The following is a 25,153-nucleotide window of genomic DNA, read 5'->3' as shown; positions in this document are numbered from 1 at the left end:
AAGTATCATCATGCTTACACGCAATCGTACCGTTTCCTTTAGCCAGTTTTGCAGGTCAAGTGCAACGAAGTGAACTTTGACCCCCAAAACTTTGCATTTTAATTCATTTACAAGTATCAACTGCACCAACGCTAGCTAGCTAGCTAGCAAGCATGGTAAACACAACTATGCGACGCAGGATAATGACGTAGATACAGGGGTAAACTGACGCTTGTGTGACAGCCAGCTAGGGCAGTCTTCATTCAGTTTCAGTGCTGTATCTCGAAATGTGTTTGTCTCAGATGTCCGTTACAAAATATTTACTAACAAAGGTAAGCTAATTTGAATCTTACTTTGTTAGGTTACTCTTGCTTTGTCATTTAAGCATTCCATTAGATAGCTAGCTGTCTGGCTATCTAACTAACGTTAACGTTACCTTTAGCAAGGATGGTCAGGCAAAGTTCTGTTTTGGGGTGATTAGCAAAGGACCAAAGTTAGGCCTATAAGATGAACATTTAGGTAACTCAAAAATATACGTCTAAGCTATTATTCTGATAATCAAAATTAATTGAATGCATTGAGCATGCCTACTGCTAAACTGCATCCCACTACTTCCCAAAACAGTATATGATTGGATGACCAATATCATAATTCTCTCTTTCAGTGAGTGGCATCTGTCTTCAAAGAATGGACCATCAGATTGACAACCCAAAGCTTGCTTTTGCTTACCTCCGTCCAGCCTGTGTGCTCCTGACTCATGAGCCCACGGTGGGCAATGTGGAAACCCTGAGCACACAGCTGAGGCATGTAAATGATGGTACTCTGCAGCAGCTGCAGGACTATGTCCTTTTTCCACTCCGCTTCATCCTCAAAATCCCTGGCCCCAAGCGGGATGGCTTGATCCAGGCTGTGGCCGAGGCCATAGGCTATGTGCTGGAGAACACCTGTGTACAGAGCTGGGAGACGCTGAGGGACCTTCTCTCAGAGCTCTGCCTCTGCCTCTGCTCCCCCATGGACCCAGGGAAGCCAGCACCCGCCTCAGAGGAGCTGAGAGCTGCAGTACTGAGGTGCCTGGATGCTCTGTTGCATGCAGCCTACGGTGACGTGGTCTTCAAGCTGTTTGAGCCCATCATGCTGCCTGGCCTTGGGGCTGCTATCTCCCTGCTGCTGGCACTGGGAGAGCAGGAGAAGTCTCGCACTGTGCAGGCTGCTGCTCTGAAATGCCTGCAGGCCCTGACCCTCCAGTGTGACTGTTCTCTGGACCATGTGTCTGTGGGTCAGGAGGAGAGGCGGATGCTAGGTAGCACCATGGCTTCTTTCTTACCTGGGATCACCATCACTGTGAGCCGTGTGATCACTGGCGATATGAGACATGGACATGCTGTCACAGTTAGGGCCATTAAGGTGTGGTTCAAGACAGTGGGACTGGTGATGGCTGACGACCAGCTTCAGCACACAGGGACTGGGGAGAGACAGCCGTGGGAACTGGGGAGAGTATGGGAGCTGGTAGTGCAGAGAACTCAGGACTGGGTGCGAAACACCTCTGGGAGGCTGGCCTTACTGTTAAAAAAGATAATCTCCTGCACCTCAGCTCATCAGCACTGGAGAGTGAGGCTTGAGATGGTGAACCTCTCAGACCACCTCCTGGCCAACTGTAATTCCTCCCTGGGTGAGTGTGTGGGCCCCCTCCTGGAAGCTCTGGTGGGGGCTGTGAACGATGAGGAGCCCACTGTGAGGGAGAGGTGTGAAGCTGCCCTGAGGGAGGTGGCAGAGAGGAGTCAGAGCTCAGATAGTAACAACCAGGCCTTTACTGACGTGCTGTCAGAGAACCTCCACTCCCTGGCCACCTCGCTGCCGCGCCTCATGAGGACGTCTGATGACCAGCATAAGGTGTTTGTCCTCAACGTGTTCCTGGGCTACCTCAAGATCCTGGGCCCCAAGTTGATAGTGGTGCTCAACTCGGCTGCCCACCTCCAGCGGGTGTCCAAGGCCCTGATGCAGGTGTTGGAGTTAGACGTGATGGACGTCCGCATCGTGGAGGAGAGGAGCTCTGCCGTAACTGTGGAGACGGGGCCCGGACTCCACAGGGCATATGCTCAGAGGAAGCACTTCCTCTACTTCACAGACGAAAGAATCTTCTCCCTGCTCAAGGAGATCTGCAGGGTGTTAGGTTACTATGGGAATGTCTATCTCCTAGTAGATCACTTCATGGATCTGTACAAGGAGTCGTCGGTCTACAGGAAGCAAGCTGCAATGGTGCTGAATGAGGTGATCAAGGGGGCAGCGGGCATCGGTGTGGCAGGAGGCACGGAGAGGCAGGAAGTGCCCAGTCAGGAGGACCTGAAAGCAGTAGTAGAATCCATCATAGAGGAGTACACCGGCCTGAGCCACTGGCACCTATCAACCCTTATTGCTGAGGAGTCAGACAGAGGGGAACACAAGCAGCAAACTCAGTTTAGTCTCCTCTCCATATCTAATGGGGTTGAAGGGAAAGGGAATCCCCTCCAGTTGGTCCAAGCAGTCCACAAGAGCTCCACAATCCATGAGTTGAACAGCAACATCTGGCAGATCTGCATCCAATTGGAGGGGATAGGCTGCTTCGCCCAGGCCTTGGGGATGGACTTCCGTCTCATTCTGATGACATCACTGTACCCGGTGCTGGAGAAGGCCGGGGATGAGACCCTGTTGATCAGCCAGGCAGCGCTGGATGCCATGTGGGACATCAGCCAGGCCTGTGGCTACGCCTCCCTGAAGGAGCTGATCAATGAGAACTCTGACTACCTGCTGAACGACGTGTCTTTGAACCTCCAGAGGCTTGGCATCCACCCCCACGCCCCCAGGGTCCTCACCGTCATGTTCAGTCACTCCGACCCTAGCCTGCTGCCTCTGGTGGGGGACATAGTCCAGGACGTGCTGCTGGCTCTGGACTTGAGCTACGACGAGACGTCCCCTCTGTTCTGCACTGTGCTGCACTCACTTATGAAGGCTCTAGGTAAAGTTTCCACATCCACTTAAATGTTTTCCCTAGTTTATAACATTGTTATGCTTTTTAATAGGAGAACCCGGAGAGGAAATTGAAACACAGGACACAAAATGATAACCTTTAGCTAACACAGCCTAAGTAACACAATCTTAATCATTTTCCACTACAGCGAGGTGGTTCCCCTCTAGTGTTGCGGGAACAAGTGACGCTTTGGGAACCAAGAAGGTGTGGCGTGAGCAGGACCAGCTGAATGTGCGCCAGTTTCTCCTGGACTACAACAAACAAAAGGAGCTGGCAGTGGGCATCGGGGCAGAGGAGGAGGGCACAGAGCACCCAGGTTAGTTAGGGCTCGCTGGCTGCCACACTATTCCCCTGAAAACAAATTTCTCACATTAATGATACACAACATTAACGCTATAATAATAATAATAATAATAATAATAATGACATTTAGCAGACGCTTTTATCCAAAGCGACTTACAGTCATGTATGCATACATTTTACGTATGGGTGGTCCTGGAATCTAACCCACAATCCCGGCGTTGCAAGCGCCATGCTCTACCAACTGAGCCATACATGACAAGAATCAATCAATCAATCAATCAAATGTATTCATAAAGCCATTTCGACATCAACAGTTGTCACAAAGTGTTTTACTGTAACCCGGCCTAGCAAACCCCAAGCAGCAGCGACAGGAACCAGGCTCAAGTGTTGAATAAGTTTGACTCGTGCTGTTTTCCTCATAGCTGGGTCCTGAGTCATTGCACTGCTTTTTAGGCGTCAGAAGATTTTGTGTGGTGTGCTGCTGTGACAGTTAGTCATGTTTAAAAAATGTCAATTGAAAACTGTTCTACAGAAATCAGAATCCATCAGTGTTATGAGTCGCTGAGTTTCATGCACTGCATTGAAATGTTTTTTTTTTTTTTTTTTTTCAGAGCTCCCGCCAAGCATGGACTGTGAAGAGGATACGGATGGTCCTGATGTGAAAGTTGAGCTTCCAGCCCACATCACCATAGCTAAAGACGTCATGGAGCGCTGCATTCACCTGCTCTCAGACCCCAGTCTGAGACTCAGGCTCAAGGTAGTCCTCTAGATTGTTTTGAATTCAAAGATACGTAGCTTAAAAACTAGAGACTAGAGAGTTAATAAAATATAAGGCTCTGTCTGGATTCAACTAGTTTGCCTGCCACATGTTGCTGTCACGTGTGCTCACTATTGCCAATTCTGTGAGTCCTGACCCAGGTTTGTTGTTTGGTTTGTTGCAGGTCCTGGATGTGTTGGAGCAGTGTGTGTGTGTGCTAAGTGAGAAGGAGAATGAGCTACTGCCCATGGCTCACCGCTGCTGGCCTGCCCTCCTGCTCAGACTTACTACTGATGACCCACTAGCTGTCCTCCGAGCCTTCAGGGTATCTATCGCTCACTACTGCTCCCACCTTCACTCAGTTAAATAATAATTTGATGTTTACATAATACATAATTGATTACATAATTAGGAAAAAGCACACATGGGAATTCATTTTTAATTCATGAATGTATACATTTTCACCTACAACAGTTGGTATTTATAATGATGTATTATGATGTCTGTGTGTGTTTTCTCTCTAGGTTCTGTGCACATTGGGGGAAACCTGCAGAGATTTCCTGAGGAAGAGGGTGTCTAAAGAGGTGGTCCCCAAGCTGACTGCCTGGCTGTCCAAACAGGCACCAGTGAGTGCCAGGGCCGGCCCAGTCTACAGCCACACCCTGGCCTACAAGCTGCAGCTGGCTGTGCTGCAGGGCCTGGGGGCTCTCTGCTGTCGTCTGGACCTAGGTAGGCAGGCCACCAACACCCTTCCTTCTTTATTCTAGGAGACACTCAGCAATATTTTCATCCTTTTTTAGGAAATGTTAAAATGATAAAGCTTTTTGGCCACAAGGTGTCACCCTTGCACTGATTTGGAATTACAACCGGTGTATCCTATAGACTGCATTGAATGGTGTATGTGCATGTACATTTCCCCAACCGAGCTCCCAAGGGAGACAGAGATTGCTGCTGCCTTAGTCAAGGGAGATGGAGACACACAAGGCAGGGCCAGCATGACACCCACTGGTTTTCAATAGTAGAACCGTTTGGATACACCTCACCTAGCTGAGCCGATTCATGGTCTTCTCTGTCCTTGGTCTGTGAAGATGCTACCTCCCTACACATCAGCCCCAGAGGAACACAGCTGAGTCGGCTTAAGTTGAGACACAGAGAGACAGAAGCTGCAGCAGTAGTAGAACACACTGGTAAACATCAGCTCCACCTCACCGCTGGGACATCTCCAGAAAGGCAATTATTGGCCACAGAGAAATAGAGAAATTCTCCCAATGTGATATGCTTTTAAGGTTATTTACCCCCGTAGAGAAACACCTGGACTGGCCTCTCCCTCAGTATTTATTTTCTTTGTTCGCCTCTTGATTCTACAGAAAAGAGGGGGATAGGTATACTGGATAAAATGAATGCTGAAATAATCCTTTTGAAATATGCACCAATGTTTTCTGACACAACGAGCAGGCTGGTTTTTCACCCGTGTGGGTTGAGTTGCCAAATAAGAAAAGCTTGAGCAAGAAGCGTGAAGGCTTATTTTGAAATTAGGTTTGAATGGCGACCCAGTTAGGAGCTTAGGGAATACGTGTCTGGGGTGGGGGGGGACTACTACAAAGTGATGGAGTTGCCATGGTTATGAGAGGTACTGAGAGTGGGGAGTGGATGTGTGAAATTCGGAGATGGAGGCAGGCTGCTGTGAAATTCCCAGGTCATTTCAGCATTTTCTTCCTCAGCACTATCTCCATTTCCTTTTTTCTTTTCCCATTTTTTTCTTTTCCTCGGTTTTCCTTCTGGTATATACACTGCTAAAAAAAATAAAGGGAACACTTAAACAACACAATGTAACTCCAAGTCAATCACACTACTGTGAAATCAAACTGTCCACTTAGGAAGCAACACTGATTGACAATAAATTTCACATGCTGTTGTGTAAATGGAATAGCCAACAGGTGGAAATTATAGGCAATTAGCAAGACACCCCCAATAAAGGACTGGTTTTGCAGGTGGTGACCACAGACCACTTCTCAGTTCCTATGCTTCCTGGCTGATGTTTTGGTCACTTTTGAATGCTGGCGGTGCTTTCACTCTAGTGGTAGCATGAGACGGAGTCTACAACCCACACAAGTGGCTCAGGTAGTGCAGCTCATCCAGGATGGCACATCAATGCGAGCTGTGGCAAGAAGGTTTGCTGTGTCTGTCAGCGTAGTGTCCAGAGCATGGAGGCGCTACCAGGAGACAGGCCAGTACATCAGGAGACGTGGAGGAGGCCGTAGGAGGGAAACAACCCAGCAGCAGGACTGCTACCTCCGCCTTTGTGCAAGGAGGAGCAGGAGGAGCACTGCCAGAGCCCTGCAAAATGACCTCCAGCAGGCCACAAATGTGCATGTGTCTGCTCAAACGGTCAGAAACAGACTCCATGAGGGTGGTATGAGGGCCCGACGTCCACAGGTGGGGGTTGTGCTTACAGCCCAACACCGTGCAGGACGTTTGGCATTTGCCAGAGAACACCAAGATTGGCAAATTCGCCACTGGCGCCCTGTGCTCTTCACAGATGAAAGCAGGTTCACACTGAGCACATGTGACAGACGTGACAGAGTCTGGAGACGCCGTGGAGAACCTTCTGCTGCCTGCAACATCCTCCAGCATGACCGGTTTGGCAGTGGATCAGTCATGTTGTGGGGTGGCATTTCTTTGGGGGGCCGCACAGCCCTCCATGTGCTCGCCAGAGGTAGCCTGACTGCCATTAGGTACCGAGATGAGATCCTCAGACCCCTTGTGAGACCATATGCTGGTGCGGTTGGCCCTGGGTTCCTCCTAATGCAAGACAATGCTAGAACTCATGTGTCTGGAGTGTGTCAGCAGTTCCTGCAAGAGGAAGGCATTGATGTTATGGACTGGCCCGCCCGTTCCCCAGACCTGAATCCAATTGAGCACATCTGGGACATCATGTCTCGCTCCATCCACCGAAGCCACGTTGCACCACAGACTGTCCAGGAGTTGGAGGATGCTTTAGTCCAGGTCTGGGAGGAGATCCCTCAGGAGACCATCCGCCACCTCATCAGGAGCATGCCCAGGCGTTGTAGGGAGGTCGTACAGGCACGTGGAGGCCACACACACTACTGAGCCTCATTTTGACTTGTTTTAAGGACATTACATCAAAGTTGGATCAGCCTGTAGTGTGGTTTTCCACTTTAATTTTGAGGGTGACTCCAAATCCAGACCTCCATGGGTTGATACATTTGATTTCCATTGATAATTTGTGTGTGATTTTGTTGTCAGCACATTCAACTATGTAAAGAAAAAAGTATTTCATAAGATTATTTCATTCATTCAGATCTAGGATGTGTTATTTTAGTGTTCCCTTAATTTTTTTGAGCAGTGTATGTGGTATATCTGTGTTGTATTTGCAGGGGACTCAGATCTGGATGCTGTAACTGAAGCCTGCCTGCCCTACCTCAGCTGCAGACAGCCACCCAAACTGCAAGAGGCCTGTCTAAGGTATATTTGTATTGCAATAGTAAATCTAGCAGTACAATATATTAAAAGCCAGTTTTTATCTGGTACCATTTCCTTATCATATCTGAACACATCATATATTGTGATTTATCGTGTAATGTATGACCTTATGTATTATCGTCAGCTTTCTATGATCATTTTATTCAGTTGAATTTATCAATGTGCTATCTCTATTCTGTGCAGTGTCTTCCGCCACCTAATAGAATTGGACCCTGATGCCTTCTGGTTGACTCTGAACGAGCTATACTGTCCCTGCTCCTACACCCCGCCCCACCCTGACCTGCAGCCTGTGGAGCTGAGTGGGATGGGCCTCCAGAGGAACGAGTACACAGATAATGTCCTGAAACTCCTGGAGGACTTTGGCTTGCCTGAGGACACACAGCCAGCAGGGATCCAGATCCAGTGAGCTGCACTGATGAACAGTACCCCAGTCATCCACCCGTCTGTCCCCAAGCAGAGGAAGGCACACTACACTGACGACGGCCACAGGAGAGCATAGCGTGTCCTAGTCTTCCCCAACCTCTTTTCAGGGACTGTGCCTTGCAGACCTCATCCTATAGTTTAACAGTGACTTTGAAACACCAAAATGTTAAGTGCTGATTCTGTTCTGTTGTGTTGGTTAAGGGTGTACATATTCCATTGTGCTCCCAAGGGATGGACAAAAGACTAGTATTTTGAATGTAAAGGAAAAAAAGAAGTAGTCATTAATAGTCCTCTTTAATAAACAATTCTAGTTTTTTTTTATAACATACATTTCTTTTTCCAGACCTCTTCTCTTCGTTGTAACTGCTTAGCCTTTCATGCATGTAGCTGTAGCAATCTATGTCATAGTTGACCTTCCCCACCGTAAGTAGAATGGCAGAGCTTTCATTTGCCTTCAATTCCGGCTTCAACTTCACAACTTGGTTCCATTCTTCCTTTGATAACCAGAGGTCATGGTCATTCCACACAAACCTCCCATTGATTCACAAAGAACGGATCCGATACTTGCTGCACAAATGCCTGATTGAAAGTCCTAGTGTGATTTTGAATACAACTTGAAGTCCACCGAGGGTTAAAGTGTAGGTTAGAGCCCTGGCTTGTTTGTCAGGGCTTGTTAAGACTGAGGGGTCTGGAAGCCTCTCCGTGACATAATGAATGTGCGTGCCGGGGAGACAGGAACAGGGTTGCCACATGTGCTTTGCGTTGGCGAGGGAGTGCTTTATCTCCACCATACTTTGCTATTTATCCAGCTGCCAACGCTGACAATAGCACCATTACTCATCAGCCATGGAGGCCCTGCCTGGCAGCCCATAAAGCCAGGGACGGGAGAAAGCCATTTCCCTCAAACCAGGCTTGATAACTACACGCAGCAAGGGTTCAAATTCTGTTAATCATGAAATCATCTGACAGCCTAGCTTGACTGATTAGGCAGGCACTGTTTGGCACACTTATGGGTAATGCAGTTCAGAGATGACATACTGTAAAACTGAATGTGTTGATTGCTCAGGATGCATGGGTGTGAGGAAGGAGAATGGCAAGAGGAAATGTATGACTGCCTTATGAGTTGACTGTGATGAGGTATTCTGGCTTTGAATAATAATATATGTCTACAATGGCAGCATACAAATCAGTGTGTGTTTGCATACAAAATGCAAGGTCAGATACTAACTTTTCATGGTCAGATGCTGACTTTTCATGATGAATGAAATACAAAAAAAATTTCCATCATCAACGTCTCAAGGCCGTACATACTAGAGGTACTAAATTATGAAAATATTCTGAAGGCAGATCACATTCAAGTCACAATAAATAGGTTAATGTACAATTGATTTAATTTGATAAAGGCAAACATTTAGTGCGAGACCAACATCCTAGAAGAAATTCTAAAACATTTTTATAATGATTTCTTACAAAACATCAAAGCAAAGTTAAGAGCAAGAAACAATTCCTTTATCCATGTCTTTTACAATGCCACATTCAGTCTGTAGGGAAAGCACAAAGCACCATAAACAGGTTTTATTTTATAAACATTGGTTTAGCTCTGGTTGAATGGAAATCATACTTGAGAGGAAAGTCTTTCACAAACAAAGCAGCTTTAGTGACCTAATTATATTTCCCCATTAAGTTATTACCATAGAGAGACAGCAAATGAACTGCTCAGAAAAATTTACAAATGTTCTCTCTGACATTTTGGCAAAATCAAATGCAACATAGAAACGAAGACTAACTTAAGATATTAACAAACCAAAATGAATTAACAAAGCAACAAGTTAACTGTCCAACTTAAAACTGTATTTCCTCATGGATGGTTGAAAAACATTCTAAGAAAACATGTCGAACATGCACTCACTTTGTGATTTTATACAGTAATATATAGAGTGTGGACAATCTAGAGTAGTGGTGTCAAACATACGGCCCGGATCCGGCCACCGAGGGGGTCCAATCCGGCCTGCAGGTGGTTTTTAAATATTGTAATTTTCTTTTGGGGGGGGGACAAACTCAATATACATGACTAAAACCAAATCGAAACTGTAGAAATTATAATGGACCTACATTCATACAGTTTCTTGACTGTCCAGCTCACTAATAAGCACAGAAATTAAAGCTAGAAAGTCAGGGAGTGTCATAAATTCCAAAAACTATGGATAGAGGACTATTTTTAGCTAATTTTGACAGTGTGGAAATATAACACATTTTCAGCGCTGCCCTCTGGACCTCATTGAAAAAGGAATGCGGCCCCCGGGGCAAAATTTGTTTGACACCCCTGATCTAGTGGGTTGTGACATAGAAAGAGGGGGTGGGGGGGCAAGGACTGGGAGTGGAGCTGAGGTGTTTTTGGTGGGACATTGTTGTGCTAGGGCAGTGTAAGGGGAGACGAGAGAGGCCAGAGGTATAGGACTGGGGTAGCACCGGAGTCCATTTGGTGTGTGCATGTTGGGCAGAGGGCAGGGGTGGGCAACAGGGGCAGCAGTGTGTGCAGAGACTTTAGTTTAATCATGTATATTACAGCTGGGGTGGTTGAATCAAAAGTCTCTACACACTGTGGTCCTCCAGGACTGGACTTGCCCGTCTGGGGTGTAGGACAAGGTTGGAGCTTGGAGCTGAGGCCGGGGCAGGCTGAGGAGGTTATGGGTGAGCTGTGAGGCCTAGAGGACAGCTGTCAGTGCAGTCAGTAGCGCTGTCATCCTCAGCAGACCTCTTCCTCAGCTCCCTACCATTGCCTGTTGGTTTGTGGTGGCTGTGGTGGGATGCTGGCGAGTGCTTGCCATGCTCCGGCTGGTGGCCGCTGCCTGCCAGAACCTTGGTGTCCTTGGTTTGGAAGTTGGCCCTGTGGTGGCGCAGCGCCGGGTTATGGTTGCTCTCTGGCTCCACCTGCAGATAGGCCCTCACCTTGTGGTGACGGGCATTGCTATCGGTGTCGCTGAAGTCGATCACGCGGCACTCGTACGTGCCCTCGTCAGACAGCTTCACGCTGGACAGACGCAACTTGTGGGAGATGTTGCTCCCGGCAACCTTTACCACCTGCAATAGACAAAGAAAATATATTTGTCTATATATCCAAGTGTGAAATGATACATTTGGATGCCTGACAGGCTATCCTTACAGATGAAAAAATCCTCACTTCAACCCTAATATGCCTGCCAGCTGCATTTCTCCTTCCACTGAAGATCCTCAGTGTCTATATCTGTTGTTAATAATTTTGCTAGAAAACAAACGTCCTTGTACATCCTCACCACCAACCCCTCTGTCCCTGCATCCTGTGTGTGTGTGTGTGTGTGTGTGTGTGTGTGAGAGACAGCCAGGCTGTCTGATCCGGATGAGGCTGGCAGCCGGCTCTGTAATGAGATGCTAGCTGCGTTGCCACAGATGCACCACAGTGCACACTTACAGAGCAGATGCCCCTCCTCCTCCCAAGCCCTGTACTGCTGGCAGCCCCACCGAGCCCAGCCACCCAGCCCCTGCACTCAATAAAGCCGTCTGGCAACCAAACCAATTGAGTGGGGATGTGAGGAGGCACACACACAAATTACCTGTACACACATAGTCAGACCATCGTTTCAATGTTGCAGAGAGATCTGTTCCATTTGTTCACTAAAACAAATGAGGAGATGCTGTGGCCCTGCATACATACAGAACATGCCTTTACTTGGTAAGGGTCTAATAGTTCAGTGGCTTATAAAACCTGTAGAAAATATATTTTATAGTGTCAGATCTTAGATAACACAAAGTGATCACATACTGTGGGAAAGTCATTGGTTGTGACACACCAGGGTATAAATACAGTTTTCTTTATCAGCTTCCTCCCACACAGGTAGTGTAGCCAAGGCTGATGATTAGTCTGTGGCTGTCTATCTCTGTTATCAGCCCAGTCCTCTAAGCTCAGAGAGAAAATCACACAATCACATTCAGCCTTGAGACCAATAAAACTGACCAAAATAATTTGGGGGGAGTATAGTTAGTAGGTCTGCATGGTTTAGTATAATCTCAGAATCTTTGATTTTACATCAATAGAATATTAAAATTAACTGGTTGATGCCATCAGCTGTATTTGTGGGTAAACATGAAAGGCTGGTATCCAGCCATGTCTGCTGAAACCAATGACTGGGCTGGAACCCTCCGTACCGTTTTACCGGCTGAGCGACTCCGTACACCACAGCTGTTTGTTTCATTATGGTTAGTCAGCAGCAGGGAGGAAACATCAGATCAGAGATAGGCTTCATCTTCTCCTGGAGACGAGCGAGTAGAGGGACACACTGCTGCTGTGCGAGCACAGAACTAGCTGTTAACAAATCATTACCCTCAGCCAGGCTGGCGGCAACAAGGCACTACCAGCACTAGATGAGCTATCAGAAGTTCTGCTGACTCCCCGATCATTCTCCAGCAAGGAGCACATTTTTGTAAATTAAGACAGCAGAGCGCACTGTGCAGTTGTGAAGTTGGCCGCGTTCATGCTTTACTGAGAGAAGACAAGAAGACATCTTACTGCAGCCTCAGTCTTTCTATAGATCTGAAACACATAATTGTAGCAGAAGTAAGTGAAGAGTTTATTTCCAAAACGCTATATATCCATTTTCAGAAATGTTGGTAAATTAGCTTTTATTGTTTAAAGAACGTATGAAAGGTTTTTTCACTATCTAATCATGGCGTTGGGTTTTTTCACTATCTAATCATCCATGATTCACCAATTATATTTTGAAAGAGGAAACAAAATATTTTAGGCATACGTTTTCTTTTCAGTCTCTTCAATCTCCACTGAATGATGTTAACTGGAAGGATTTCTTTCCTAATAATAATAATCTAAAATTAACAAATGTACAGAAAGACCTGTGTGAAGGCCAACTTACAGAGGAGGAATGTATTGCGGCAATTAAATCACATTGATTAACTCTTTGGTCCTATTACAGTTTACTTACTTACTAATGGTGCTGCCTACTCCAGATTACTTTTTAAATCATATGAACAAAAAATGTTTTCCCTTTATTTGGAACGCTAAGCCAGACAAAATTAAACGTGCCTATTTATATATTGAATATGAATTTGGGGGGCTGAACTTATTAAATATGAAAGCATTAAACCTCTCACTAAAAGCTTCACTCATACATCATTTATACTTAAACCCGAACTGGTTCTCCAGTAGATTATTAAGAAAGATTACAACTTCTCATTTTTGAGTAATTGAAAATTAAACTTTGTTCAAAGAATCGCCCTTTCTTAAACAAGCCATACAAAGCTGGTTACAATTTATATTTTATCCTCCAGAAAAGAGAACAAATATTACAACAAATATTATGGCTAAACTCAAATATAATGATTGATAAAAAAAAACATTATTTATGGATTTTTTGTATTATTTTTATTATTAATAGGAATAGTGGAGTTATGTCACATATGCAGCTATCGAAAATATATGGGAATGTTTGCTCAATCCAAAATTACAACCAACTGATTGCAGCATTACCGCAAAAATGGAGGAGACAAGTGAAAGAGGGAGAAAGTAGGAAATTTGCTTGTCTGCCACATATTAAAGATCAAAATTGGCTGAAAAGGATTGGCATGAATAGAAAAATATACCAGTTTCATTTGAGGACAAAAATGTTAACAGCTGCGCCATACAGGTTGCAAAATAGCTAGGAAGAGATTTTCGATGTATCAATTCCATGGCACATGGTATATGAACTGATACAAAAAACAACACTTGATTCAACAAATTATTATACAAAATTCTTGCCACCAACAGAATGCTATATATATGGGGCATACAACAATCTCAGCTCTGCAGATTTTGCTGCGAAGAGATATAATCATTCAGGGGCGCAACTTTCACTGGGCACGGGGGGAACATGACATGGTGCACAATCAGTACACAACACTATGCTCATCATGTCTTAGCAGGATCAGATGGTGACAGGTGTCCCAGCAGGGTCAGACAGCCAGGGAAGACCAGTCTACGGAGCTCAGGTGAATTTTGCAGTATATTATAATAATCAGTGAATGGATACAATGTTCCATCTTGAGTTGATGGGTAGGCTACAGTCTGGGAATAATGGTCATTTCAATTATTGAACCATTGATTCTATTCTTGGATAATATAATGTATAAATGTACACCAAGGTAATTCTTTGTTATGCCTCATCTGAGCAGGATCAGATGGTGACAGGGGTCTCAGCAGGGTCAGGCAGCCAGGGAAGACCAGTCTGTGACGGCGCAGAGGTGAACTTTTGCAGATACAACACTTTATTATCTCTGTGCAGCAAACACTGGACAAGCAAGAAGCTTCAAAGATTGAAACTATTTTAAGGCCGTCTGACAAACCTCTAAAGTTGATTTCCAAACTGTATCAAGGGTTGATAGTGGCTTTTCCTGATGACACAAAATATGTAAAACAAAAATGTGAGGAAGACCTGGGAGATGCTATTGATGATGATGAATGGATACAGATATGTTAGAATGCCCAGTCATGTTCATATAATCTCAGACATAAATTACTGCAGTTTAAGACCATCTCTAGAATGTACTACAGTGGGGAAAAAAAGTATTTAGTCAGCCACCAATTGTGCAAGTTCTCCCACTTAAAAAGATGAGAGCGGCCTGTAATTTTCATCATAGGTACACGTCAACTATGACAGACAAAATGAGGGAAAAAAATCCAGAAAATCACATTGTAGGATTTTTAATGAATTTATTTGCAAATTATGGTGGAAAATAAGTATTTGGTCAATAACAAAAGTTTCTCAATACTTTGTTATATACCATTTGTTGGCAATGACACAGGTCAAACGTTTTCTGTAAGTCTTCACAAGGTTTTCACACACTGTTGCTGGTATTTTGGCCCATTCCTCCATGCAGATCTCCTCTAGAGCAGTGATGTTTTGGGGCTGTCGCTGGGCAACACGGACTTTCAACTCCCTCCAAAGATTTTCTATGGGGTTGAGATCTGGAGACTGGCTAGGCCACTCCAGGACCTTGAAATGCTTCTTACGAAGCCACTCCTCCGTTGCCCGGGCGGTGTGTTTGGGATCATTGTCATGCTGAAAGACCCAGCCACGTTTCATCTTCAATGCCCTTGCTGATGGAAGGAGGTTTTCACTCAAAATCTCACGATACATGGCCCCATTCATTCTTTCCTTTACACGGATCAGTCGTCCTGGTCCCTTTGCAGAAAAACAGCCCCAAAGCATGATGTTTCCACCCCCATGCTTCACAGTAGGTATGGTGTTCTTTGGATGCAGCTCAGCATTCTTTGTCCTCCAAACACGACGAGTTGAGTTTTTACCAAAAAGTTCTATTTTGGTTTCATCTGACCATATGACATTCTCCCAATCCTCTTCTGGATCATCCAAATGCACTCTAGCAAACTTCAGACAGGCCTGGACATGTACTGGCTTAAGCAGGGGGACACTGCAGGATTTGAGTCCCTGGCGGCGTAGTGTGTTACTGATGGTAGGCTTTGTTACTTTGGTCCCAGCTCTCTGCAGGTCATTCACTAGGTCCCCCCGTGTGGTTCTGGGATTTTTGCTCACCGTTCTTGTGATCATTTTGACCCCACGGGGTGAGATCTTGCGTGGAGCCCCAGATCGAGGGAGATTATCAGTGGTCTTGTATGTCTTCCATTTCCTAATAATTGCTCCCACAGTTGATTTCTTCGAACCAAGCTGCTTACCTATTGCAGATTCAGTCTTCCCAGCCTGGTGCAGGTCTACAATTTTGTTTCTGGTGTCCTTTGACAGCTCTTTGGTCTTGGCCATAGTGGAGTTTGGAGTGTGACTGTTTGAGGTTGTGGACAGGTGTCTTTTATACTGATAACAAGTTCAAACAGGTGCCATTAATACAGGTAACGAGTGGAGGACAGAGGAGCCTCTTAAAGAAGAAGTTACAGGTCTGTGAGAGCCAGAAATCTTGCTTGTTTGTAGGTGACCAAATACTTATTTTCCACCATAATTTGCAAATAAATTCATAAAAAATCCTACAATGTGATTTTCTGGATTTCTTTTCCTCAATTTGTCTGTCATAGTTGACGTGTACCTATGATGAAAATTACAGGCCTCTCTCATCTTTTTAAGTGGGAGAACTTGCACAATTGGTGGCTGACTAAATACTTTTTTTCCCCACTGTATATGCCAGTTAAACTGAATATCATGCACACAGAAATGTCATTCTTCTGCTGGAGGTGTAAAACACAAAAGGGGACATATTTGCATATGTTATGGTCTTGTGAAGGCTGGCTGAATTCAGGCAAAGAGTATGTTGTTTTATCTCAGCATGTCTACAGATTCTCCCTGTTTTTGTTTGCTTGGAAATGTTGATATTGAAGACTGTTATCAGAAGAAACTGTGTAATGTTGCATTTATAGTGGCTAAGAAATGCATTGCCATTAATTGGAAGGTTGGTTATCCTCCCACAATGTCACAATGGATGACAGAAATGTCAAGTTATGTATCACTAGATTTGATTTATTACAAGATTAAGGGTATACTGTGCAACTTTCATAAGGTCTTGATTCTTTATATGGAATACTGTACGACAGAAGGAGTCTGATAGGGAATGCCTAAATAGGTATTCAGGGGAGATACCTATTTAGGCATTCCCTAGCTGCTGGGCTGCTCAGTCCTGGCCCTGGGGGTCTGCTGTACTGTTGGTTGTCACTCTGGCCTTGGCCTAACACACCTGAAATCAATAATGAATGTTTCACTAAGATCCTAAAGCTGAGTGGGGTGTGTTGGGTTGGGGCGCTGCAGGGCCGTGGACTGCTAGGGGCAGGACGGGGTGACCCAGCTATATTGTGTGTAAGAAAAAGAGCTCTACAGTACTATTAGGCCTATGATATGAATGATATGGAGGATGTACTGTTTCTGTGTGTTAATGAGTAGGAGGTGTATGTGTGTTTTTATTAAACTTTTGATTTCCAAACCTTTCCCTTGAGATATATATAAAAAAAAGATGGGAAGGAAGTTGTGTTGGTGACTGGACTGGTGGGGGTCAGGCGTTCAGGCGGCTAGGGCTGGCTGGGCAGTCTGGCTGAAATTTGATATAGAGGATGTCTTAATAAAGACAATCAAAAGTTAAGTCTTTGTACTTTATTTGTAAGAGTTGTTTATTTGTTAGGCTATTTGTTAAAGGTGCAACACAATATTGATTACTGAAATATCATTGATCTAGTTCAGTCTTATCAATCACTTAAACATATTTAAAAATGATCTCTTACATGATGACTGGGCATTTTTGCAAACTTTTTGTTGTTCTAAATAGAGATGGCTAGAAGGGCCATGGGTCATATTAGATTGTGTAGAAATTCAGGAAATTAACTTTAGATGCCCCCAAAAAATGGGAGGACCCTCAGACACCCCGGCAAGTTATGTTCCACCCACCTCTAAAACCAAAGTTGCACCCCTTGAGACAACCACATATAAGAGTCAAATATGCAGGATACCAACATTCCCTTCAAGCTAAACATTTTATTTTATTTTTTTCTAAAATCTATGAATAAAAAAGCTGCAAATGTGGAAAAGAACTGACATTCAGCTTCCACAGCCTCCAAGAAATGTCAGTACTTATTGCAATGTTTCTTTGGTAATGAGGCCTCTATTGGACACTAGATTCCCAACAAGACAAATACAAAAGTGCAAAAGAGACGCCAGACAGGAGATATAACATATAATGCAGTAAGTAAAGACTCACACTTATTTTGGTAGCAACCTTTGACATCTCATCCTGGGGTACAACCTGTAGGAAAGAGATTTCAAAGAATAAGAAACTTTAGAAATACTTATATATTTTTTTTAAATGTCCCCATTGTGTAAAACTGCCTTACATTGATGATGTGTCCACTTACAGGTAATTTCACCAAAGAGCAGAACATAGATAATGGGCGTAATAATGCCTAATTCACAGGTAATTGCATCAAAAACATACAGCTGGACTCAAAATTACATACGGTATGTGGAGATTCACCACTCTATTGAGAGTAATATATTGAGAGGTGAAACCTGGGTCGGGGCCTTTTAAGAAGTGTAACTTGGTCAAAAAATACAATTTTAAAAGGAATAGTTTCACCATATTAAGACAAGAGTTCAGTTCACGTAACAGGGTTGACCTTAAAATGAGGGACAGACATAAATTAAATCACTAATCAATAAATAATAATCTCCAGAAAAAACTTTGTCAAAGCAAAAAAAATTTGGGCTTTACAATGGTGGTGAAAAATGTGAGAAATGTGGGGGTTTAGTGGGTTCAAATCTACATAGAAGTCACAGAGGCTGCACAAAGAGACTTGTCAAAATGCTGAATTTAGCACTTTAGCAAGTCTTTATTCATATAAAGAAATATGATTTATTGAATTCTCCATGTGGTCTATATTAAACGGCAGTATAATACATTTAACAGGCTTTTCAAATTCAATATTGGTGCACAATTTCTACTTTAAATATCAAAGGGACGCAAAAGGCACTCTTTTCGTGGACCGACCCACCTTTGTTTCCCCCAAGGCACCAATCTCCACAATCTTTGTATTCCCCACATTTGTAATTCGAAAACAAAACAATTATGTAATACATTTCAACCTGTACCTATATTATCATGTAGGCATGATTCATCCAGAAAAAGAGGGTTCACTACAGCATAGCCTGTACAGTATTCTAGGCCAGTAGCACCACCTGCCCAATGCTCCAGCAAGGGAAGGAAGCATGGTGTAACAAAGCCAGTCCTCAGGGACACTTCATGAATAATGAATTGAGGTGAGAGGAAGTTTCTTTACATTTCTCCCTTTTCCAATTAAAAAGTGTCGGAAGACACAGCAGGAGGCCTGGAAAACATTCCATCTGTCCTCATGGAAAACCTGCTCTGCTTTGCCCAGCTCAGGTGCATTTTCCCATGAGATGGTTCCTCAGCCTCCTCTTCTGTTCCTGTGCCTCAGGGGCACCTGGGGAACCTGCTGCTATTTCTGCCTACTGCAGTGATTAATGTGTGGTTTGTTACCTTGCTGCTCACCTCACTCAGTTTAACCCTGTGTACTTTATTAGTTGGTACTGATTCTGACTTGTATAACTGTGCCTCGATGGCAAACTCTAAGGATTGGGATTTAGTAAGGAGTTTGTGCGCATAGCCTACAGTACTGTATTCTAATGCTTTGCTATTTGCAATGTGGGAGAATAAGAAGACTTTGTTCCACATCTATTTATCCTCTGCCTCAAACCTTTGATCACTGATCACAGAACACCTCACCAACAACATTATTTCAACAGTGACAGAGAGTGAGCAGTCTAGCTACCTGATTGGAGGTCCAGGGCTGTTTCTCTGTCCAGTCTCTGTGGTTCCTGATATACCACCACTGGATCTCAAGGGAGTAGGAGGGGCCTGCCCCCCGGAAGGAGCATGCCATCTCCACGTCCTGGCCACTCTGTGTTGTGATGTCATGGGGGACCTCTGTGAACACAGCTGTATGGAGAGAAAAAAGCTAAGTTAACAGTTGGCTTTAAAAAAGATGACTCAGTCCTCTCTGAAGACAATACGGGTGGTGTTTGCTCTTACTGCAGTTGATTTACAGCGATGATAATACGCTGTGATTGTAAATGGTCTCTAATAGAATATTGAGTTAACCCTAGTAATAGTGTGCATAAATCTTTTATTTATTTTTTACAACACAACACAATCCAGAAATACTTGTGTTTCTAAGCAACTATGAGGAATGCAATCATAAATCCTCATTTACCAGTTAAAACATTTCCATTTTGATGAGTATAATTTGTTGGTCTGATGTAATTAATAAGGAGCATCCAGACACTGCACTTGATTAATTTATGAAATTGCTTCTTTCAATTATTGATAAACATGCACCTGTTAAGAAACTGACTGTTAGAACTGTTAAGGCTCCATGGATTGATGAGGAATTGAAAAACTGTATGGTTGAAGGAGATGGGGCAAAATGAGTGGCTAATAAGTCTGGCTGCACATCTGACTTACTGTAAATTAAGAAATTATGTGACTAAACTCAACAAAAAGAAGAAGAAACTGTATTATGAAGCCAATATCAATTATATAAAGAATGATGGAAAAAAACTTTGGAGTACTTTAAATGAAATTATGGGCAGAAAGACAAATTCTTTCATCAAATCAGATGGCTTATTCATCACAAAACCAGTTGATGTTGCCAGTTATTTTAATGATTACTTCATTGGCAAAGTGGACAAACTTAGGCAGGAAATGCCAACAACGAACCTCAGCAGAATCTGGTAATAAATGGTGTGGCTGTTGAAAAAGTTGAGGAGACTAAATTACTTGGTGTTACCTTAGATTGTAAACTGTCAAGGTCAAAACATATAGATTCAATGGTTGTAAAGATGGGGAGAGGTCTGTCCACACTCCAAAAAGCAAGTCCTGCAGGCTCTAGTTTTGTCGTATCTTGATTATTGTCCAGTCATGTGGTCAAGTGCTGCAAAGAAAGACCTAGTTAAGCTGCAGCTGGCCCAGAACAGAGCAGCACGTCTTGCTCTTCATTGTAATCAGAGGGCTAATATAAATACTATGCATGACAGTCGCTCTTGGCTAAGAGTTGAGGAGAGACTGACTGCATCACTTCTTCTTTTTATAAGAAACATTCATGTGTTGAAAATTCCAAATTGTTTGCATAGTCAACTTACACACAGCTCTGACACACACACTTACCCCACCAGACATGCCACCTGGGGTCTTTTCACAGTCCCCAAATCCAGAACAAATTCAAGAAAGCGTACAGTATTATATAGAGCCATTATTGCATGGAACTCCCTTCCATCTCATATTGCTCAAATGAACAGAAAACCTGATTTCAAAAAACAGATAAAGCAACACCTCACAGCACAACGCCTTTTTCCTATTTGACCTATATATTTTGTGTGTATGTACTGATATGTAGGCTACGTGTGACATTTTTAAATGCATGTAGTTCTGTCGTTGAGCTGTTCTTGTCTATTAATGTTCTGTATTATGTCATGTTTCATGTTTTGTATGGACCCCAGGAAGAGTAGTTTCTGCTTTAGCAGTAGCTAATGGGGATCCTAATAAAATACCAAAAATACCAATCATTGTGCTCACCTGGCTTGCTCTTTAGTTAGCCTTATTATTTAACATTTGTAATATTTTGTTTTATTAATGTTACCACTTTGCCTGTAAACTAAAGAAGGCATTACTGCCAAAACAGCTTCCCTGTTTTTGTTTTTCAGTTAAAATATGTACTGAAGTTTTGCACTACAACAGACAGCTTTGACAGATTTTCTAAAGTAGTTCTGATGAGCAATGTCACAACTGAAAACTGCAGCTTTGCTGAAGAGCTGGCAAACTAAATAGGATTGGGTGTATCTCTCTCCAGCATAAAACCTTTTAGATCAGGGGTGTCAAACTGCTGCTCATCAGGGGTGTCAAACTCATTCCATGGAGGGCCTAGTGTCTGCGGGTTTTTGGTTTTTCCTTTCAATTAAGACCTAGACAACCAGGTGAGGGGAGGTCTTTATTAATTAGTGACTTTAATTAATCAATCAAGTACAAGGGAGGAGCGAAATCCCTCAGTCACTCGGCCCTCCAAGTGTATCTTTCCTGCAATTCCTGATTACTTATTCTTAAAGCAAAGGTAATTTATATACATTAGATAACCACTGGGAATTGTCGGATCAGAATTGGTGCTTACAAGAAAACATTACCCCCAAAAACGACATCAACCTTGAGAAAATCAACTGGCTGGAGAATGAGAGAGAGAGTGAACAGAATTCACTGAGCTACAGAAAGAGCGAGAGAGAGAGAGTGAACAGCATTCACTGAGCTACAGAGAGCGAGAGAGAGAGAGAGAGAGTGAACAGCATTCACTGAGCTACAGAGAGAGAGAGAGTGAACAGCATTCACTGAGCTACAGAGAGAGAGAGAGAGTGAACAGCATTCACTGAGCTACAGAGAGAGAGAGAGAGAGAGAGAGAGAGAGAGAGAGAGAGTGAACAGCATTCACTGAGCTACAGAGAGAGCGAGAGAGAGAGAGAGTGAACAGCATTCACTGAGCTACACAGAGAGAGAGAGAGAGAGTGAACAGCATTCACTGAGCTACAGAGAGAGAGAGAGAGAGTGAACAGCATTCACTGAGCTACAGAGAGAGAGAGAGAGAGAGTGAACAGCATTCACTGAGCTACAGAGAGAGCGAGAGAGAGAGTGAACAGCATTCACTGAGCTACAGAGAGAGAGAGTTGGCCATGGTGCTGAAAGTCCAGTGCTGCTGCCAGTTTATTGTTAGCTCCCAGGTGGTATGCTTTTTCAATCTCCACTAGAATACCGGAGAACATTGCATAGGGGCAATAAACTAATTCTGTTTCTTCCAAAAATGTCGATCTACCTTTATTTTTATTCCACCGCTTCCAAGTCTGAGTTTAAGAGCCTCTGTAAATCTCTGGGCCAACTGTGCATACTGGGAAAGCAATGTCTCCCGCTCCAGAGAGTTACAAGCCCCCAGTCATATCTCCATTGTAAATCGATCAAATCCCTTTGAATTGTTTCATTTGCCAGACACAAAACACACTTTGCATCGATTCACCATTATGATGGGAAGTGGAGAAGCAGGCTAAAATGTTATTGTATTCAAATCAGTGATGTAAACTGTCATTAAATAGATAGGCTCTCTGTATTGGTTTTTGACGTTGATCATGTTTCTTTTTGATTTAGTACAGATGTAGGATCTTAAAATAATCCTGCAGCAACAGGAAGAAGCGCCGGAGAAGATGGCTGCCATTTTACAGCCCTCTAACCAATTGTACTATTATGTGTGTTTTTCCGCGTTATTTGTAATTTATTTTGTACATAATGTTTCTGCCATCGTCTCTTATAACCAAAAAGAGCTTCTGGATATCAGGACAGCGATTACTCACCTCGTATTGGACGAAGATTTTTTCTTCAACGAGGCGGCCGCGAAGGATATCATACAGACACCCGACAAGGCCCAAATCCCCGTCATTCGCGTGAGGAAGAGACGGAGATATCGCGGACGTAGATCCGGGTGCCTTGTAAGGATCCGACGGCGAGCGAGTAAACTGCCTCTTCCATCAATCCTATTAGCCAACGTTCAATCTTTTGAAAATAAAGTGGACGATTTAAGATTACGGTTATCCTACCAACGGGACATTAAAAACTGTAATATCTTATGTTTCACGGAGTCGTGGCTGAACGACAACAATGATAACATTCAGCTAGCAGGCTATACGCTACATCGGCAGGACAGAACGGCTGACTCCGGTAAGACAAGGGGTGGCGGTCTGTGTATATTTGTAAACAACAGCTGGTGCACAAAGTCAAATACTAAGGAAGTCTCGAGGTTTTGTTCGCCTGAGGTAGAGTATCTTATGATAAGCTGTAGACCACACTATTTACCAAGAGAGTTTTCATCTATATTTTTCATAGCTGTCTATTTACCACCACAAACCAATGCTGGCATTAAGATTGCACTGAATGAGTTGTACAAGGCCATTAATCAACAGGAAAACGCTCATCCAGATGCAGCGCTCCTAGTGGCCGGGGACTTTAATGCAGGGAAACTGAAATCCGTTCTACCTAATTTCTACCAGCATGTTAAATGTGCAACCAGAGGGAAAAAAACTCTAGACCACCTTTACTCCACACACAGAGACGCATACAAAGCTCTCCCTCGCCCTCCATTTGGCAAATCTGACCATAACTCTATCCTCCTGATTCCTGCTTATAAGCAAAAACTAAAGCAGGAAGCACCAGTGACTCGGTTAATAAAAAAGTGGTCAGATGACGCAGATGCTAAGCTACAGGACTGTTTTGCTAGCACAGACTGGAACATGTTCCGGGATTCTTCAGACAGCATTGAGGAGTACACCACATCAGTCACTGGCTTCATCAATAAGTGCATCGATGATGTCGTCCCCACAGTGACCGTACGTACATACCCCAACCAGAAGCCATGGATTACAGGAAACATCCGCACTGAGCTAAAGGGTAGAGCTGCCGCTTTCAAGGAACGGGACTCTAACCCGGACGCTTATAAGAAATCCCGCTATGACCTCCGACGAACCATCAAACAGGCAAAGAGTCAATACAGGTCTAAGATTGAATCATACTACACTGGCTCTGACGCTCGTCGGATGTGGCAGGGCTTGAAAACTATTACAGACTACAAAGGGAAGCACAGCCGCGAGCTGCCCAGTGACACAAGCCTACCAGACGAGCTAAACCACTTCTATGCTCGCTTCGAGGCAAGCAACACTGAAGCATGCATGAGAGCACCAGCTGTTCCGGATGACTATGTGATCACGCTCTCCGTAGCCGATGTGAGTAAGACTTTTAAGCAGGTCAACATTCACAAGGCCGCAGGGCCAGACGGATTACCAGGACGTGTACTCCGAGCATGTGCTGACCAACTGGCAAGTGTCTTCACTGACATTTTCAACATGTCCCTGACTGAGTCTGTAATACCAACATGTTTCAAGCAGACCACCATAGTCCCCGTGCCCAAGGACTCTAAGATAACCTGCCTAAATGACTACCGACCCGTAGCACTGACGTCTGTAGCCATGAAGTGCTTTGAAAGGCTGGTCATGGCTCACATCAACAGCATTATCCCAGAAACCATAGACCCACCCCAATTTGCATACCGCCCCAACAGATCCACAGATGATGCAATCTCTATCGCACTCCACACTGCCCTTTCCCACCTGGACAAGAGGAACACCTACGTGAGAATGCTATTCATTGACTACAGCTCAGCATTCAACACCATAGTGCCCTCTAAGCTCATCACTAAGCTAAGGATCCTGGGACTAAACACCTCCCTCTGCAACTGGATCATGGACTTCCTGACGGACCGCCCCCAGGTGGTAAGGGTAGGTAACAACACATCTGCCACACTGATCCTCAACACGGGGGCCCCTCAGGGGTGCGTGCTCAGTCCCCTCCTGTACTCTCTGTTCACCCATGACTGCATGGCCAGGCACGACTCCAACACCATCATTAAGTTTGCCGACGACACAACAGTGGTAGGCCTGATCACCGACAACGATGAGACAGCCTATAGGGAGGAGGTCAGAGATCTGGCCGTGTGGTGCCAGGACAACAACCTCTCCCTCAACGTGACCAAGACAAAGGAGATGATTGTGGAC

The 25,153-nt window shown here is 44.2% G+C and overlaps 2 protein-coding genes across 2 annotated transcripts in view; one reads left to right on the top strand and one right to left on the bottom strand.

The window, feature by feature from the left end:
- The first annotated feature begins 189 nt into the window (after window positions 1-189).
- Window positions 190-8,296, top strand: tti1 (TELO2 interacting protein 1). Its single transcript, XM_084187728.1, has 8 exons — window positions 190-311; window positions 644-2,971; window positions 3,132-3,299; window positions 3,898-4,043; window positions 4,228-4,368; window positions 4,568-4,772; window positions 7,442-7,529; window positions 7,731-8,296. Exons 2-8 carry the CDS (start codon window positions 667-669, stop codon window positions 7,951-7,953), a joined length of 3,276 nt encoding a protein of 1,091 aa, XP_084043854.1. The 5' UTR covers window positions 190-311; window positions 644-666; the 3' UTR covers window positions 7,954-8,296.
- Window positions 8,297-9,345: 1,049 nt separating this feature from the next.
- LOC311150030 (V-set and transmembrane domain-containing protein 2-like protein) overlaps window positions 9,346-25,153 on the bottom strand; it is a 29,866-nt gene continuing 14,058 nt past the window's right edge. The window contains exons 2-4 of the mRNA XM_084187273.1: window positions 19,294-19,460; window positions 17,706-17,750; window positions 9,346-11,051 (exon numbers count right to left, since the gene is read on the bottom strand). Coding sequence (XP_084043399.1) covers window positions 10,656-11,051; window positions 17,706-17,750; window positions 19,294-19,460 — 608 coding nt within the window. The 3' untranslated portion in view covers window positions 9,346-10,655. The remainder of the gene's footprint in view (window positions 11,052-17,705; window positions 17,751-19,293; window positions 19,461-25,153) is intronic.

This window comes from Coregonus lavaretus (genome assembly GCF_964263955.1).
Source record: "Coregonus lavaretus genome assembly, chromosome: 22".
In the NCBI taxonomy this organism is placed as follows: domain Eukaryota; kingdom Metazoa; phylum Chordata; class Actinopteri; order Salmoniformes; family Salmonidae; genus Coregonus; species Coregonus lavaretus.
Note: the sequence above shows the minus strand (reverse complement) of the source record. Positions and strands in the feature narration are given on the sequence as shown.

Bases quoted from the DNA above. Each gene is read 5' to 3' on its own strand.
- tti1 (XM_084187728.1), top strand. From the start codon at position 667: ATGGACCATCAGATTGACAACCCAAAGCTTGCTTTTGCTTACCTCCGT. The intron at 4,044-4,227 runs GTAGTCCTCTAG...GGTTTGTTGCAG, and splicing joins GTCTGAGACTCAGGCTCAAG to GTCCTGGATGTGTTGGAGCA. The intron at 4,773-7,441 runs GTAGGCAGGCCA...TTGTATTTGCAG, and splicing joins CTGCTGTCGTCTGGACCTAG to GGGACTCAGATCTGGATGCT.